This window comes from Charadrius vociferus, unplaced genomic scaffold (assembly GCF_000708025.1).
Source record: "Charadrius vociferus isolate BGI_N301 unplaced genomic scaffold, ASM70802v2 scaffold549, whole genome shotgun sequence".
Taxonomy (NCBI): domain Eukaryota; kingdom Metazoa; phylum Chordata; class Aves; order Charadriiformes; family Charadriidae; genus Charadrius; species Charadrius vociferus.
Genome location: NW_009650103.1, coordinates 28160 through 47702, shown reverse-complemented (window position 1 = coordinate 47702; position 19543 = coordinate 28160). Strand labels below are relative to the sequence as shown.

The following is a 19543-nucleotide window of genomic DNA, read 5'->3' as shown; positions in this document are numbered from 1 at the left end:
ACAGACTGGGACACCTTCTACTGAACATGTCAAATTCTATTTTTTAAATATATCAGAAATAGGTAGGGAACCCTGAAAAAGTCCACTATACATAACAGTACCTTGTTTCTACAAAAGCTATAAATACTTGCCTGGCCAAAGACAGTGCCTCCAGTATTAGCTGCTTGCCCAAACACAGAACCTGTGTTACTAGAACCAAAACCTGCTAAGAAAAGAAAGGAAAATAAACCACCAGATCTACTACTAGCGTATAAGACAATTCAGGGAGGGGACACCAGTCCAGAACAGGGAAAGGACAGGTCTCCAATGCCAAAACACAGGGATACAAATGATGTTACCATCGTGATACATCATGATGCACCTAGGCTGGACAAACTTAAAATATATGCCAACACACAAATAATAAGTTCTATTGAAAGTTTATTTGAAAGTCATTCTCCTTTTCTCTTTAGTCAACTTAAAAGCAAACAGAAAATAAAAGGCCTTTTCACTTGTGGGATTGTTGCTAACAATAGAAGAGAATTGGATTTCTGTTAACATTGCTATAATAATGCTGCAAGTCATGAATAAGCACTGTAGCATTCTGATTTCCCTTGTGCAGGGAGGATCTGAGCTTTGTTACCTAAAGATTCCCTGTTATAGATAATGAAATGTTTTGATTAAAAAAAGAACTCCCCATTCCATTTCCCAGTTCACTTAAATGTGCATTTTGTAATAAAACTTGCATTTCTATAATTAGGAACACCTTTCTCAAGCAGAGTTCACTTCCCCTCAATTTAACAATTCTCTGTTACTGTAGTTAAAACGAGCAAGCAGTTTGCCTACAGTGCCATCATTCTTAATTAAATGAGCCTAATTAGTTTTTCTTCCTTGGAAATACATGTTCTCTGTTATTACTATGTACTTTTCACTTTTCCCTTGGAGCTCTCTGAAGATTGTACGGACAAAGCTTTGGAAAAAACCCAACACTATATTGTAGCAATGTGGAAAACAAAAGGAGACTGACAAAGAAGGTTTGGTCTGCGCAAGTATTCAATTTAAGTGTGTAGACAGGCAGCTGATGGTCATGTATTTAATTTTGAGATGTTTCCAAACGCAAAAGCGGATTTAACAGATTAGTTCCTTGCTAGCCCATCACTTTGAGGGCTTAAAATGTTTTTGCCATCCCAGATGATACAGTACGATACCTGGCTATACATCCACTGTTGCACGTACTCAATGCAGCCCACCGAAGGAAGTGCTGCATCTGTATTCATTGCCTTGATCACAGTCTCAGAGCTGCCTTGCCACGTCAGTGTAACAATTTACAAAAGCATACTAGTTTAAGATCTTTTACACTATGCTGAATCCATCCCTCTTATTGTGCAACAGGCAGGACAATACATAATTCAAAATTAAGTCAAGGTAGACTTGTAAGTATAAAATGAATGCGAGATTGGATTGAAGAGGGTACATCTAGAGGTCTACTGATGAATAGCGAAGCACAGCAAAAGCTTCTGTGGTCTCCAACATCAGCCTCCCCCTCACACACAGCAGCTCCTATTCTTAATCATTGAAAAAAAAAAAACAAAACAACCAAAACCCAAACCAAAAACCATCAAGTGCCACAGGGGGGCAAAAAAAAAAAGGCATTAAAAACCGTCCTACTTTCCCCAGTGAAATACTGCTGTCTGTACTTCAGCCAGACAGCACCACTGGGACATGGCATCTCCCTGCAGTTTGTTCTTACCTGAAGCTTGGCAGAAGCTGAACCCAGCAGATGACGTTGTAGTAGTGACGGCGGGAGCGCTACCAAAGACAGAACCCCCTTGCCCAAAGCCGGTGCTCTGCCCAAACACTGGAGGGCTGCTTTGTCCAAACAACCCACCTCCAGTGCTGGCAGATGGCTGTCCAAAGGAAAAGGAGCTGGCGCTGTTGGTGCTAGCCGGTGCTCCAAAAACATTGCCACTGCTCGAGGCTGCTGTGGAAGCTGCTGGCTGGCCAAAGGCTGGCATTGTCCCAAACCCAGACTGGCTGAAGGTAAAAACACTTGAAGAACTGCTCGCTGGTTGCCCAAAGGTCGGTGCTTGCCCAAAGGCTGGCTGACCAAAGCCGCCGGTAGTGGTGGTGCCAAAAGCAGAAGTACCAAAACCTGAGCTGGCAGCCTGTGTGGTAGCGGTGGCAGTGGACAAGGTACTAGTGGTGAGTTGCCCAAATGGAGAGGATGCTGTGGTACCTGCTGGTAGTTGTCCAAAAACAGGTGGTGTGGAAGTAGCGGCAGTTGTATCACCAGCAGGCTGGCTAAATGCTGAGCCAGAAGAGCTGGAAGTCGGAGGCTGAGAGAACACCGAGGAGCCTGCGGAAGTGGGGGCAAACACAGAGGCACCAACAGCTGGGCTCTGAACACATGTAGTAACATCAGAGGTAGTAGCCAACACACTTGTGGCTTCTGCAGGAGAGGCAACGTTTGTTGTAGAGGTTGTCGCCGAGACATTCAGATCTGGTGGGGCAGATACAGAGACGGCGGGAGGCACCGGTGCCTTCAAATCACTTGTGGAGGCAGGAGTAGCGACGGCATCGGGGGGAGGAGCTGCCGATGTGGTGCCAGAGCCCGCAGAGACGGTGTCCCCGGCTACAGCCTGGGGTAAGGTGGGTTCTTTTTCAGATTCTGAAAGCTGTATCTGTGGCTGTGGTGACTGCGTGACTGGAGGTGAAGACCCAGCCGCTACGGCTTCATTTTCAGATGGCTTTTCTGACACAGACGGTAATTTGGCATCCCCCGCAACCTTATTAGAAGTTGCAGCAGGAACAGCAGTTTGTGATGAACTCAAGAAACTTCCAAATGAGAGGGACGTTGAAGCAGAGAGAGTAGAAGGGGTAGAGGTGGACGTGCTCATACTGCTTCCTTGCTGAACACCAAATGAAAAGGTGGGTTTGTTGCCACTAGAGCCTCCAAGATTAAATACCCCAGAAGACCCCGTGTTTGCTATCTGGGCATTGCCAAAGAGACTGCCCGTGGCACTAGTGCTGATGGACGGGGATGCCGTGCCAGCCAACGTGACTGACGTTGAAGCAGCTTCTCCAGCTTTTCCTAGTGACAGGGGAGCACCAAAAGTAAACCCAGAAGCTATTGTAGATACCTTGGTTGACTGTGCTCCTACAACACTGGTTGATGGTGCTTTAATGGTGGTCTTGGCATTATCATCTGCTTGACCAACCCGTAGTCCTGAGAAGCTCCCAAGAGTTTCCCCGGCTAGATTGCTCTGGAACAAGTGATCTACTGGTTTAGATGGAGGGATATCCAACTTGCCAGAGGCTGTGGAGGGAGCAGAAGATGTTGTTGCAGCAGGTTTGTTTGACTGGGTGACATCTGCTGAGGAGCTATTTCCTACTAAGGCTCCTGGAGCACTTCCTGGCTTGACGGACCCAAAAGCAAAGGAGGTCTCAGGGACTACTGCAAATTTGGAACCCCCAGCAAGTGAAAATGAGTCAGCCTGGGTGGACTCTTTAGCAGGGTCTGTCAGTGAGAGAGACAGAAGTTACAAATTGAGTTATGGTATGCAAAGCTCATTTATCGTTCTTACAATAACAGCATGCTTTAGTGATTCAGAGATTGTTGGACAGTGATCTTGTCTCAAACCTATAAAGCCTCTGACCATCAGGTAACTGCCATTTCCATGTGCATTCAAGAGACAACAGTGACACCTGAAGCCTTTACAGAGAGGGTTGCAGTGACAAACACTTACTTTCATGTCATAGCCTCCACTGTTACTTTCATGTTATAGTCTCTGCTTCACTATCCATTTCTTTGAATACAGACAATTTCAGTCTTTGGCTCCTATCTCTTTTTCAACAATTTGATAAAACAGAAAAGACCTGGTTACTACAAGCCATTTGCTGTTAACGCCATTGTCACCACTTCTTACTTGGTTCAGCTAAACAATTCCTGACATTCACTACAGAACACTCTGTTTAAACCAACGGTTCAGAACAGAGTTTGGGTCATAAAAATACTTCCTGGCACTTGAAAGTCTTCTACAGAATCAAATCTTTCTTCACAAATTCAACTGTTTATAGACCACCAACCAGTTTCTCTGCAGCCTGTTTTCAGCTTTGAAAGACTAGAGAAAAGCTCTCAAATGGAATTGCCAAAGCAGCTCCACTTCTAAGATATACTGCTGTCCAACAGCATGAAACTGCTGAAGTTTTAAAACCAGTCCAGTCTCACTTATTTCATGCATTGTCATTTCAGTTTTGAGCATCAAGCATGCACAAATTCTGACTTGAAGACTCTGCATTGGTATTTGGACTATGGGTTGGTTTGGACAAGGTACAAGAAATCTGCATGGAGATCAAATAACAAAGAGCAAAAGCTTCTTAGCACAGCTGGTATTATTCTTGTGTTTTACCCTATAAGTATATTAAGTATATTTAAGTATAGCAGTAACTTGACACTGAATAATGTAGCATTTGTTTCCTCCTGAGACACTGAAATTCCTTCTTTTTTTCTTCCATCACCAGCTAACAGAGGCAAAGGTGCTCCTACCGTTGCATGGAGCAGCACGAGGTAACCACCCTCATGCAATGCTGTGGTTTACAAGTCCGCCTCCGGCACTTCCCACTCCTCCTTCAACCAGTGTTATTTACCTAAGTTTTTCCGTTAACTGAATTGTCAAGTTTTAAGCCTAGTTAGTTCTCTTTGCTTAATGTCAACAGAGCATTAGTAGCAGTGCTGTGGCTGCGATGGTCTAAGGAGATAAGCAAGCCAAGATTTGTAAGAAGAGGTGGTATCTTTTATTAGAGCAACCAATAACATTGGAAGCGAGTTTTTGACCATACAATCTCTTTTACAAGAATACTTCAAGAATATTACAAAGCGTATGTATCAGTCCCCTTTTTCCAGACTGGGCAAATATGGTCTACCTATGAAACAGAAAGGCAGCCTATATATTGTCAACTCAATTTTGGAAGCAGCCCAAAGTCATCCCCTCCCATTACTAAATGCTCATTTCACTTAATGACAGCTTTCTGTGTCAGATCACCTCGGCAACTTTAAAGCTGCATACAGATTAAAGACAGCAGAGGAAATGACTGCAGATGTTACCCTTGCCATAAACTAGTACCTCCTAGATGTTCTTGGCAGCAAATATTTTGCTTACTTTAATTGAAAGGCAGGTGGCCTAGATTTCTGTGCATTACAGGGCATAATCCAGCATACATATATAATGTTATTGCAGCTACTGCAATTTTAATAATAGAACTGCAACACAAAACAAGAACCACACGAATTAGGAAGAGTAAGCGTTCTGTTAGCAAAGAAGAGCTGTTGTTTGCATACTCTTCCAAACTAACCTTGCGAGGAAGCGAGGCTGGGCAGCGTCGGTGATGAAGCAGCTGATGTGACAACACCAAAATTAAATCCAGACCTAGGAGGAAAGAAGAGAAAGGGAAAGAATGACACAGCGCAAAGCGTTGAAACTTCCAACCCCATGATTAACGCAACTTTGAGACTCAGATTTCCAGTACAGACTCGCACAAAGTCAGGCACAAGAACAGTTTCTCCAACAACTAAACAGGCAGAGAGAAGCATGCATGCAGACTGCGCTCCATTTGTTTCCCCTCTGACAAGGCTTCTAGAGGGTTAAAGAGAGTCAGAATTCAAAGGTCTTTTGACCACCCCTCATCCTCCCATATTCTTTCTGTTCTGCTGTATATTTCTTCCCCATTCAGCTCAGTAGCTGAACACCATGCACCAAATCCTGATAGCTTTTGGGAGACTAGCAAGAGCAGAAGCCACAGTGGCAACTAGAGTTTATTTAGAAGAGCTAAAAGGTAAGAGACAGCATGTACAAAAGGGAATGACTGGGTACTACCACCCATCAAAAAGACTGCTCACAGCAAGACAGAAATTTAAAATTTCCACGACTTTTTCACACTAAAAATATTCTGTCTTGCAAAAATACTGCGATCTTTCATAATGAGCACTGGGGTCCTCCAGAAACCTTAATTCCCTGAGGCTTTTTAAGCTTTCTCTGATTCTCAAAGACCAGCTGCTGATATAGAAGTCAGGCCGTGTAACTAAGACATCACTGACAACGGTACTGTATTTAGCATATGGTTTACAGACCGAGGCACTGCAGCCTGGGACAAAGGCAGGGTTTGTTTGCTTTTTGAATTTGAATTTCCATCTCTCAAAAGGCCTATTTTAGCCCTTTGAAGGGCACAGCAAGGCATTTTGGTAACATCCACTTGACAAATTTGCAGAGAAATGGTTAAGACTGAAAGAAACCAGCCATTTGAAAATACGCACGTTCTGAAATCCTTAATGTTACCCACTTCATAAAGAGAAATTCACTTGACTGTTAGATAGGTAAACATGCAGAATTCCAAATGATCATTTCCAAGGAGTTGTCCCTCTCCCCCAAACGTAAGATATGATCAAAGAAATATTTTTGTCACCCCTGAAAAAACGCTCCGTAAGAAATTTCAGAGTGACTATATGTTCGTAACATGTGCCTTGCATTACGTTATTGTTATGCAACAGAAATAGCCAGATGGCACAGGGACTCTCTAGTCACCTTCATCAACACACTACATTTCAGGCCAAAACATGGAATTTGTTCTGTTGTACTAAAATAATTAAGTAATTCAGCAAGTTTGACGATCAGCGCAAATTTCAAGTCCTAACTGGAAATTCCAGCACTTCTGTTTCTGAAACCCCTGCCAGTATTTGAAACCCGTATATTTATGTCCAGGTTAGAAAACCCAACATCATTCTCTTTGGAATCCATCTTCAGAGGTTACAAGTGTTAATATGACCATGTTCAGGTTCTTCTTCCTCTCTGGGAAGAGAAGTTTACAGTGTTCAACCTCTTCTGTTGCTGCTGTAAAGCCCAAGTTCATTCTCACATGCCTCTGCACAACTTGCTAGGGATGATTTTCCTGCTACTGCTCTATGTTCACTAAGTACAGAACAAGGTTTAAAACTAGCTATGGTCTGCCTCCTCTTCCTCTTCCTTAACCCCCATATACGAGATACAGCATAAATGTTCTCCTCTGAGAAGTAGTGACATGCACTCAAAGACAGTCAGTGAACCCAGCGCATCAGAGACCATGAGCGGGTGCTTTATCCACAGTCATATTGCTCGAATCTCAAATCATCACCTGATGAGAAATACCAGTACACACAGTGTACGATTTTTTCAATAGTCTATACTATAGATACTATAGATAAACCTGAAAGGAAAGCCAGTCATTATTTACTCTTGATTAGTTACAAAACTGAAAAAAATCTCAAAGCAACACGATATCGCCTCAGATTCTCACAGCCCTTCAGACCTCACTCAGGTAGGCTTCCACAAATAAGGTCTTCCAACAAGTCTGGTGCAACCCCTGTCCTCCCTGTCTAACATTTGCAGGTGCCATTTTACAGTATTATGCAGCTTGTAGGTAACACTTGCTGTAACAGCTGATACTCATGTTTAACATCAACTACAAAGAAATCTTAACATTCATACAGACCCCACAGAAGAAAACGAGAATGCTTTGTTAAGCTGCGCAGTTGTTGCTTGTACTGATGTCACTGTAGAAGAAGTCACAGCTGTAACTGTTTTTACTGTCCCTTGTCCTGTAAGTTACAAGAACAAACATTACAAAAAAGAAAAAGGCACCTTGTCATCCAACTATCAGAAAAGGAAGGAATAGTTTGCAATGTCTGCAATTTATCAATTGGAAACAAAAGCTCTTTGCCACTTACACCAGGTCTGATATTTGTACACAGAAACACTCCTGTTACTGCTACAAAATCAGAGAACACATGAATTATTTCAAAGATTTGAGGTAATAACATATAGCAGTCAGGAGCAAAGATAGGTGTCATCACCTTGACAATAAAAATTAAACAATAAAATCAATAAATCTTTGGTAAAAATCTCTCCTCAACATATCAAAACACATTTCAAATAAAAAGGAAGTGCTATCAAATTCAGGAGCTAACATTTTCAATAAACCAAAATTTAAGCAGCATTTGCCAAGTCAAATATGATTCCTAGCTATTTTTACTGCTTCTTACCTCTAGCTAAGAGGCAACCTACATCCACGGATTAAAGGCAGAAGACCAACAGAGATGGATTTCAGACATTTATGCAAGAGGCTTATAAAACCATGTCCAATGCAAGCATTATTATCTAATACACATTAAAAATCAATTCCTTCCTTCCCTAAGAGTTTACACTTGCCCCATTTGCACTGAATGATGTAAACCAAGCATTCCTTTCCTTAGAAGCTTCTCAGCTGTGCACAACAGGCCACAACTGGCTTTGAAATCAGCCATACAGCCCAGTGCTCAACACACCCAGTACCTGAACTGGCTCATTTCAAGTTAGTTCGGGTACTCCTACAGTGCTGCAGCCTATGGTACAGAAATACTCAAGGCAGATGTCAATGTACGGAAAAACTATTCCTGTTACTTCAGGATGTAACTACTTTCCAGCACAAACGCAACTACTTCTGATGTTTAAAAAACAAGACAGCAAAGACGTCTGCTCTTGATTAGCTGTCAAACCACAGCAGCCTTTGGTAGACATCCTTTTAACATTTCTTGTTAAAGGTTATACATTCCAAATCCTCTCTGAACGAGGAATTTTATCACCGAATTCTAGACGCAGGCACAGAGACAAAACATAGGGCTGTATACAAAACCGCTCTCTTGCTCTTCTGTACTTTCGTTTTTCAAATTCTCTCCCTCAAGACCGGCCCAGCAGCCTCTCAGTGGAGGCAGATCTTTCTTCCTCAGTGTCTTCATTTTCTGGATCGCGCACCCTGAAAGGTGGCAAGAGACATCCAGGCCTTATTTCCATCTCCACTAAAGACAACTTACCTGAGACTTTGCCGCCAGATGACGTCGGACCAGATGCAGATGCCACAGGACAGGGTGCACACACAGAGGAAGGTGGAGTCTGTCCCTTAAGCGAGCTTGTTAGAGGTGTCTAAAAACACAATACCACTTCAGGTCACTGCAGTCTGTCCGTTAACAAAGGTCCTTCTGACCCCGGTGTGGTACTATGAAAGTCATGCAATGACTTAAGAGCAAACTAGAGGAAGGTGGTTGAAGCACTTAGAAGTGCCCTTCAATCTTGGGCCCATTATGTCCTGACACTTAAATACAGGGTCGATACTCAACTTTTTCAACAAGTCTCTTGCAGAGGCCAGTAAGCCTCCACAGGCAGCAGCTCAATGATTCCAGGGGACAAAGACTGCTGCGTGGTTTTTTGATGTATGGACATAAAACCTAGCAGCTTGTCAACCAGTAAGAAATGTTTTCAGTAGAATAATAGGATAGGCAAACTACTCTTTCCAGTGATTGCATAGCACTTTTATGGGGGGATGTGTGTGTGAAATTTAGGTATATCTACCTAATACAGTTTCCTGTGTTGTTAGTTGCAAGCCTTACTGCTGCAAGGCTGCGGCCATCAGAAAACTGCAAGTCTTCAAAAGAGAGAAAATGCAAGACATAACAAAGATATGCCTGGCATCACGCTGTCAAAGTCACAGATAAAATAAATGGTATGCCAAGAATCCAGGGCAAGCTGCGAAGAGATTTTTAGATGACCCGTTTACTAACAATTAAACCCCCAAACTGTGCTGAGCTTGCCCAGGTACAGTATTCCACAGGGAAAGGGTTCTGTATCAAGATACCTGTTTAGCTTGATTTGTAGCAACAGTTGCCAAAACTTGGTGGACTGCCTGGGCTGCAGAGTGAGGTACAGATGATCTTAAAAAGAAAAATTAAAACATTACATGAATGACTAGCCTAAAAGAGGACTTCCTTGCCTCTCAAAAAGCACAGCTTCCAGAAGTCTTGAACAACCGCCGCTATTAAAGATTCCACACACAACTCCAAACGAACAAATCTGATTAGGGAATAAACCTCTTAAATGAATCAGCCACATTTAACAAAGGAAGCCTGCAAATGTGTTTAAAGCTCAAGACTTAAACGATCAAGTCTTCTTCACACACTCTTGTCTCTGAAGAGATTCAGGCCTTTCTATTTTACAGGGAGTTGATGAAAAATCAGTAGGTAAGGGGATTACAATTTTATGGCTAGCGGATAACAAATTTAAGAAGCTTCCTTTATAGTGTGGAGCCCAGACAAGTACATGCAACTCTCAGAAATGCTGAGCAAGAAGACAAAGCTTGCGGTGGGGGGCAAACCACTTCATGTATAAACATTAACGAAGTCATGGCAAGAACTGCGATAAAATTAACTTATATTCTACATTATAGGTTTGGGAACTTTGATCATGAAATAAATTGTACATCAGAGCCCACAGACAGCTGCTGCAGAATGGCAACTACTTCTGGAGTGACGTGTCCTACCTACACGCTGTGGGCCATCAACACGGCAAATCACCGTAACAAGAACGGCCATCCAGTCTTAGTGTCTCCTCAAGTCCGGGGCTCACCAATGACCAATACCAGAAGCTTTTGGAAGCTTAAATTCAACACTGATTGCATTATCTTGGTGGCAAAGGCCAGCCTTCTCTTACCCTAGCAGGCTCTTTCCATCCTGACTCAGGCCAGGTGTTCCCTAAGGCAATTAGCAATCTCTACACTATAGAAAGGGCTGAGGCTGCCAATCCCAGACAGTAAGTGAACCTGGGCATCAAAAGTTGTATATCTCCTAAAGCATGACAACTCCCAAACTGCATTTCCTATTTGGTCAGCTACAGGCCAACTCTCAGAAATGTGCTGCTATATTCCAAACGAAGGGGACGCATGCGTGAAACAGTAGTTTTGCACAGCCATTTGGTCTTGCATAGGGTTTTATGCCTTAAACAGCTTTGCATTACTAGTAAGTCCTTCCTTCCAGCAACTTGCGCACTCCCTCTGCGTTGCACAGCCTGAATTTGCCTTCTGTCCAGAGCAAAAGTAAAGCAAACAAGGAAAACTTCAAGTTAGCACTGGGAAGAGTCCATATTGCGAAGGCGCATCTGTAAAATTCAAGTTCATACAAACTCTTAACAAAGACAAAAATAATGGAAGGTCTGTAAAATTCATGATAGGGTGGGACCTTTTCCCCAGAAAAGTCTCAAGATCACTTAACCCACAGCTTCTCTGACAAGGCTATGAAAATGCTGGTTCTGATTTCAGTTGTGGAGAGTTGGGTTTTTTTCACTGAAAACTATGTATGAATAACTGGACTGGGACCACCAACACACCCAGCCACAGGCCACTGAACAACTGATAACAACTGAAAAATCATTACTGCTTAACAACCCGAAGAGTGTGCTGTGGCAGCAAAAGACAGCCAGGATGTCTGACGTATCAAAAACTGATGAATTAACTTTGCTGGGTGAATGCTCTTTATTTTAGTGCTGAATCCGACTGGCAGGCACAGGTTCATTTGGACAGAATTTTTAGAGAGTACATTTTTATAAGGTCAGCTATAAAATCAGACTGTAAAAAGCCATCAAGATACCAAGCTAGCTGGTGCTCTATAAATTACAGAGATCAATCAATATCACCAGTCTGAAACTACTTGAAAGTAAGATAGGTGCTTAACTACAGTTCAAGTGAAAACCAATCTCAGATATGTATCGCTCACTCATGTACTTGTCTATGTACAGCCAGTACTCTATTTGTTTCTCCATCATTGTTTTGATGAAACAAAGGGTGGAGAACTCTTCCCTGTCCTAACACTGCTTTTAGAAAAATTTCCCAAGCAGAGCTGTTTGCAAATTTTACTTCCAAAAGATGTAGCACTGCCTTTCCCCCCCTTTCAGTTTACCACTTTTAGGAGAAAATAAAATAGTAAAAAGGTCCTGAACTGTTTCCCAATTAAAATGCAGAAGAAACCATGAAGTAAATTTCAAGGTCAGCAGCTGAGTACCAGCACTGTAAGACGCTGTTCCCTTTTTGAAAAGCTGCATCAAAGGAATTTCACCTTTTTTCTTTGACAGCGGAGAGCATACACACATGTATGAAAAACAGAAGCGATGCAACAACAGAAATTTTTCCTGGAGCTGCATGTATAGCCCCCAGTTACACGGGTACAGCATTTGCAACTCCATGTGGACTTACAATCAGATGCATGTGGCGAGTTTATCCTGCTTCATGCATTAAGTCCAACTTTGCTCAGACTTTTCAGTAGCGACCTTGCCTGCCCAACCCAGAAATGGCCATGCGTTATCTTGGTTTTAACCAATGGTAGGAACTCCAAGCAAAGACAGTTTCAAGGTCATTATGATGACAAGGAAAAGGACTAGTTCTGTGGCTGGTGAGAGCCTGGTGATAAGACAGAGATGTCTGGAATGAGCTGAGCTGGCTGTTGTCTGTAGGAGGCAGAGAAGTAGGAAAGCCAAGTGTTACAGCTAACTTGCGAGAAATCTTAACAAATTCAAGGTTAAATACCAGAAGACAACATTCATAATTTACTCATGAGGAAGACAGCCTTGCAGCTCTGTCTTTTTCCAAAGTGATGGGCCCCTACTGACACCCAACCCTTCAGTCAAAATTCTGATGTTAAAAAATTTGAGACAAGTTCCCAGAAAAGCCAGAGCACAATGCTCCCTCCCTCAGCGCACGAGTCTGGGAACAGACAGAAGAGGCATAACTCCAGAGAAGGTTTTCTCTGTAATGGATGACAAAGTAGAATGAACAACATCTGGACAGCTTAAGGCCACAGACCACACTCAGCAACAGAGGGGTGCACTTCCCTCACAGAAAAGAGGCAGAACAGAGGTAGTGACTGGAGAGATACCAGATCCAAGATACATATTAGCAGTAAAACCACTGGATCCCAAAAGGAGAGGATGCACTAAAATGCATTTCACAGACTAATGGAGAAAGAGGTTAATACGGGTCTCATTGTTTGTTCAGGACAAGCCATTAGCAAATCCTTGAATGACCTGGAAAGAAAATATTTCTTCCTTTCATTCCACAAACCAAATACTCTTCTCTAAATGCATCCACTTTAGGTCCTACACAGTCAGACTATGTAAAATACTACTACTGCTCCCCATCGGCAGATGTGCTCTATTGCAAGTGCTACCGAAGGCTACCAGAAAGAAAGGGAGCACCCACTCACCCTATTACCGCAGAGACAGCTGGAGTCAATGCACCAGTCTTGAGTTCTCGCACGTTCACCACCTGAGGAACATTTTTCAGAGTTGATTCAGTCAAGGAGGTGCTTACAGCTTTAAGGGGGGAAAAAAAAAAAAAAAAGAGAGGTAAAGATGACCTCCATATTAAGCATTTCATTCAATATGGTGCCTATGAGTAACTTGAGAGGAAATCCATCCAAATTTCTAGAAGGTATGTGGTGTATCTGGCCCAAAATGTTTGGTATCCCAGCTTTCAATAAGGACACCGAAGAAGTGTCCCAGCTTTCTATATAGTTGGTACGTTTTTTTTGTTGTTAGCTGATCAAACCTAATTATTTTTACAAACTTTCCCTTACCTACATTGTAGGTTAACAGAAATGACCTTTGTAGTTACACCTCAGCCTCTGCCAAAATTCACGTCCCCAGTCCACTCTCTGCACTTATCCTCTCCTTGGACTAGGAAAATAAACTAATCCAATTCCTCTACCAATTACTGAATTTTGGTTTTCTGCACTGATGCTGCAGTACTGCGGAAGCACCAAGAAGTGTCTAAAACCAAACAAGAAAAGCTTAAATTGGAGGTCATTTCTCCTGTCAACTGAAAACCTTACTTACAAGCAGATCCAAGGCTTAACTCAACAGTTCACCTTTAACTTTTCAATATGTAAATTGTTTTACACTTCAGATCTTTAATTGCATAGCTAATAATGAAGAGCTATTAATATAGGCCAGTTGCATCCTTCCTCTGCTCTCCAACAGAGTTTCTTGCACACAGATCAATTGCCATGCCAGGATCTCCTAAGAGGTATCGACATTTCTGCCACTACACAGATGAGAACAGGTACAAAGAAACCTGAGGTGGGAGTTTCTCAGGCATTTTGCACTAGTAGCTTAGAGGAAGAAGGAAGACAAAGAGATGCTGGATAGCTCAGAGGTGCAACAAATACAGATCTGCGTCACATTTTGTTTGATGATCTTCTCCTTTGAGAGCACTAAATTCCTGTGAAAGCCACATTCAACTGCTCAGAGGTCACTTGGGCAATTAGCCATCCTTTTACCTGGGGACTGGTTAGCCATCTGCCTCCGCAGAGCTGCAGCAGCAGCTGCTTGTGGTGCTGGAACAGTGACAGTGGGAGCAGGTGCCCCATGTTTCACAGTCTTTGTTGCAAGCATTGTACTGTCTGCCCCTTGTGGTATGATTCTGTTTGAAGACGTAGGCACTAAAAAACAAACGAACAAAAATATTACAGGTCGCTGTACCTCAACAAATCAGGGAGACTTGAAAGCCTTTGCTGAACTAGTTCCTCTAAGTGCACAGCTTCTTTCTGACAAGACTGACGCACAGGCCTTTTAAACAATTGACACAATCTGTCCCTGGCAGTTTCTGTATATCCCAATGAATTTCACAAGTACGTCTCAATAGCTGTTACTTCAATGCATTAGATGACTTTCAGTTTGCTGTTACAGACACTTCCGCTGACATCTGATTTTTCTCTCTCTCGCACAAAGAAAACTGATGATATGCAAACATAGTTCTTACTGTGACTCACTGGGCTCAGAACTCCTAACCTTGGCCAGACCAACCAAATGCAGTAGTACATCAGTCTCTTGGTCTTCGGGCATTATTCAAAGAAATAATGGCATATGCTTCAGGCAAATTAATGAAGGAAGACAATGCTACCTATGGTCAGTAGTATCTGAAAGAAACAGGCTATCAGAAAAACAGTCAATGAGTAAGGACATTTTAGCACTTTTAGCTCAAGTTCATGAGGTCACAACGCCACTCTGCTAACTGCCTCTGCAAACTTGGCAATGCAAATCCGCATGCTGCAGTCTCATTTCTCCAGGACCTAAAGCACTGGCAGCGGATACAGCAGTTAAAGATACTGACAGGAACACATGCAGAATAGGAGAGACATTGCAAAAACAACTCACACATAGCACCCATGGAGACGGGCTGTTTCCCAAAGGACGGAGACTGAGCCATCAAACCAGGCTGGACAGAGGGAGTACGGACCACAGGAGCATGACGAGGGACTTGGACTGGAGCAGCCTCTTCTTCCTGGTCCACTGCCTGTGAATCATCATTCTCCAGTGACTGGGATACTGAGGATGTTGAACTGACTTCATCTAAATCTTCATAATATCTTGTGGACAAGAAGGCAGATCGGGACAAACTTGCTGCAATATCAGAAACAAAATCTTGTGTGTGTATTAAGATGAGGGAACCACCCAGCCTAACAGCCAAGACAGAGACACCCTATTTCAGGATGCTCTTCAGCTGCCTTGTTTCAATCCTTCATTGACAGAATTTGATTTATTAACTGCCAGAAAAGGCAGAATTCTTACTGAGGACAGATGGGGGAACAGGAAACTAGAAGTAGGAGTTGAGGAGCAAGAAGCCAAAAGCTAAGTTCAGGACTGATTCTCACAGCAGATCAGTCACCCTCCTGGAAAGCATTTCAGACTTTTACAGTAACTAGAGGTTTACCTGGAGCTGTAGACCTAATTGGTGGAGTTTTCCTCTTGGCTAGGAAATTCCTCAACTGTGCCTGTTTCACAGGGGATAATTTAGCTGGAAAACCAAAGAGACTTATTACCCTATAATCAAACTGCAAGTCAAAAAAAGTAATTCCCATTTATGGTGTGAATGTCAGGAAGAAAGAATAAATTACCAGGTACTTTGGGCAGAGGTTTGGCATGTGATTCTAAGGTAGTTTTCATCAAGGCATTGCGCAGGCTTTCAAGGTCACTGTCAAAACTAGGACAAGGCAGAGCAGTGAAAAAACACAATCAGCAGAAAGAAACCAACCAAATCAGGAACAAAAGGTGGCCAAAGGAGCCACTAGAACCATTGGCTTATCTGGAAGAATAATTGGCTCCTCTAGGTACTGTGCTATTTAAACACATGCATCTTTAATTAATTGGGAAATTCTGAGCCATTCACTTCTTCCCCTGAATTCAGACAGACAACCAGCAGTACCTCAGCCTGGAGGCTCTATTATCTTTACTACAAAAAACTTAACTTTTAGGGGAAGTTTCTGGTAAGCATCAAACAGCATGTCACAGAATATAACCAATGAGCTTCTGTATCACCTGGGCATAGTTTAGTATCATTTTTAGGACATCCATACCACGTCCACAAAACATCATTCTTTGGAGGATGCACCCTTGCACATTGCTGGGGGCAAGAGAGAAGGAGTGTCAACACCGGTTAGGAACTCATGTTTCACATACCTTTGAGCACTGCTAAGAGAAGATGTATCACTGGGAACACTCCACTGAGATGTCTGATTATACAGTCGGAGCTGCTGCAGGCTGTTCACGAGCTGATTTAGTCTCTTCCTCTGCTGATTGATTATTTCCCGGTTATTAGCCAGGGTGTTAAACAAAGTCTCTCTCTCGGGAACTATCAGACGCCTTAAGACATCAGATCAAGAGACAGGGATAAGACCATTCTATGTATCTGGCCACAAGCAGGCATGTATACACAATGTAGTTTAGTGGTTCTAGCTACTTAAACTCCATGAGGCCAAACATAGTCTGGTTTGAACACCAAAGCAGTTCAGTTCATCTCAAATGCATATTTCTCCTTTGGATGTGCTGCAAGTTTATTCATTTAGCTCATTTACTTCAAGATGTTTTATTTATTAGAAAGGTTTCATTAGCTAGCACAATGGATGCATTTGGTTTCTACAAAGCATATATTACAGTTTTTTCTGTAAGCACTATTTACAGTGTACATAGAGATGCAACAAGCTTGTAACACGTATGAAGCCAAAGAGTCTGAACCTATAGTTCCCATTAGGTGTCTTAGTCAAGCTTTATTCCTAGATTCCCTTGAAAAAGACCATACCGTTTAACAAAAAAAAGGTTTTGTCTGTCAATTAGAGACTAATGCCTGATTTCCTGACATGTTTCTCACAGTTGTTCTGTATTCCAATTTCAGTTACTTACTTCTGCTTTCTCTTCTGTTCCAGGTGCCGATCCCACTCCAAATCCAGAACGTCATTCACATCCTGAACAGCAAACTTCACGTACTGGTGCAAGCGTCGAATTTCCTACCACGCAAAATAAAGTCAGCTTTTAATTCACTTCAGAAAGCTCAGTCTTGGCTGAAGAAGCTGAAGACCCTTTGGGCTCATTCAGTCCAAGCCATGGGGACTCTTTTCCGTATTTCTTTTTGGAAAGTTTCATCAGCACAACAGAATCCAACATAGTGAAAATCTACTTAAGAAACAGTGGGGTACCCACAGGGCTTAGCTTGGACATTTTATCCCAGCTCTCAACCAGAAATAATACTTTCCATAATGTTTGCAAAACATCGCCAGGTCTTCACTGAAAGGGTTTTACAATAAACCTTTTTACAACAAAACAAACCTTATTTCAAATCTAATTTCCAGAACGTGAGTCATTTGCTACCATTTTAAAGTGTTGAAACTTCTAACAATTATAGGTGATCAAAGCTTTGCAGGCTATTCACATGGCTCTAGGACACCAGCGTTCACAGACTATGATTCACGAAAGCATTCAGAAATGCTCACAACTCCCACATTAAGGCAAGGAATTAACTTGATTTTTATAGGAAGGAAAGAAAAAGAAACAAAAGCACAGAGAGAGTAAAGTGACTAGGGGGGAACCACACAGTTGCACAACTGGCACAACTAAGCCAGAGACCTCTGGCTACAAGCCCCGCTGCCTAAACAAAACCACCATTCAGTCTCATTATTGTCACCCCTCCAGCCTGAGACGGCATGAACACGTCTTGAACTCCAATCTCATAAAATAGAAATGGAAACTGCAGTTCGTTTCTGCTCATCTCAACATAATGCTCACTTAAATACAATGATGAAGCACCCAAGTAACACAGACTGGGAAAAAGTCCACTCCAACTGTTTTCAAGATACAGCGTGAAATTCTAATGTGACATATCCAACCTGAAACCAAATCCAGTCCTACCATGGGCTTAGTGTTACACCATAGCAAGCACACGTTTCCTCTCTCCAACAAGTACGAGCATTATGTAGCAGCAACTCTCTGGACAGCAAATCAATATGCTGGACATCAGAAATGCCTTAGGATCTTTAAAACTTCATCGAAAGCTAATACACGAAGTTGACTAAGTGAGCTTTTCTCACCCAGGAGAATGGGATGATATAGACTGAACAAAATTTAAGAGTCAGACTAGAGCTGTCTTTCTCAAACTTTCAGAAAGTTGACCTGAAAGCTCTCTCCTTACATTCCAATCCACTTCCACTTCTCTCCCATTCTGTTACAAGCATTTCAAGATTATCGTCTTTCTGAAGTCACAAACATAAGCTTGAAATGTCACAGAGACATACTGGACATCAAGGCAGGCATACAATTAAGACTGTGAATCAATCTGCAGAATCCAGGTGAAGACTAGAGATCAGACCTAAAAGAAATTACTTCATGTTAGCCGATTTCTAGTAACTGTCCGTGTGCATGCTCTTGATAGCTACTGTAACAAAGATGACACTCAATTATATCTTCAGCCTGCTAGTCAAACTTCTTGAGGGGAACTTATCAGTGTATAAAAGACCAAGTATCATTTGTAGGGCACATTCACTCTATTTTGCTTAAGGTAAAATAGCCCTCTCATCACCAGAGCTGTAACAAAGAGTTCTTCACCCCTAGTTTCTTCATGTCTTTGAAAGCCTCTTTATGTACTGCTGGTTATTTTCCCTTGTGCCCCAGCTTTAAGAATATCATTTAGCTTTATGCTCCGCCATCTGTGAAATTAACCACACAATTCTGTAAGTCATAATAAATCATCAAATTGTTCCATAAGGCACCTGCTGAAGATAAAAATAATTCCAAGAACTCTTCTACAAAGTGTTGAACAAAAATTTCTTTTAACTGAAATCCCTGAACAAACACTACAGGCTAAGAAGGAACAGGATGTCAAGAGTCACATTCTAAGCTTAGAATAGACTTGGATCTCAGGTGAACTACTTCCCTTCAGATCATCTCTGCAAACGGCAACACCACAGAGGAGCTTTAGGAGAGGACTTTCAGCATGTCTTGCAAACTCATGGAAAACAAAGCTCATCACACTTCTACTAGACTATGTTGAAACAGATAGGGCAGAACCTAGGGTAGAACAAAACTGCTGGGCATTTGCCCACGCAAGCCTCAGTTTTATTTTATTTAAAACTCTAGATTAGAAGTTGGCTGACGTGCTTCATACCTGAAGCTGTGCTTCACTCTTGGGATCCAAAGGTTTCTTATAGAGCAAGTGCAAATACCCCGAGCTGTGATTCCGTTCATTCTGTTCTCTAGCCTCTTCTACCCCTGCAAATCCCTCCAGCAAGGTTGTCTTCAGAATACTAATATCTCCGTGAAGTGACTGCAAATAGAAACAGAACAGATGGGACAAGGTTCAAAGTAACATTTTTTCATTACCATCTCGAGCACAGGGGCTTCTGCATGTGTCTGCC

General features: G+C 42.3%; 1 protein-coding gene across 1 annotated transcript in view; it reads right to left on the bottom strand.

The window, feature by feature from the left end:
* The window catches only part of NUP214 (nucleoporin 214kDa), a 43714-nt gene that overhangs the window by 11355 nt on the left and 12816 nt on the right, over window positions 1-19543 (bottom strand). The window contains exons 16-29 of the mRNA XM_009892306.1: window positions 19294-19452; window positions 17040-17143; window positions 16320-16502; window positions 15758-15843; window positions 15574-15657; window positions 15018-15263; window positions 14141-14302; window positions 13067-13175; window positions 9676-9751; window positions 8858-8966; window positions 7501-7606; window positions 5332-5405; window positions 1730-3496; window positions 132-202 (exon numbers count right to left, since the gene is read on the bottom strand). Coding sequence (XP_009890608.1) covers window positions 132-202; window positions 1730-3496; window positions 5332-5405; window positions 7501-7606; window positions 8858-8966; window positions 9676-9751; window positions 13067-13175; window positions 14141-14302; window positions 15018-15263; window positions 15574-15657; window positions 15758-15843; window positions 16320-16502; window positions 17040-17143; window positions 19294-19452 — 3336 coding nt within the window. The remainder of the gene's footprint in view (window positions 1-131; window positions 203-1729; window positions 3497-5331; window positions 5406-7500; window positions 7607-8857; window positions 8967-9675; window positions 9752-13066; window positions 13176-14140; window positions 14303-15017; window positions 15264-15573; window positions 15658-15757; window positions 15844-16319; window positions 16503-17039; window positions 17144-19293; window positions 19453-19543) is intronic.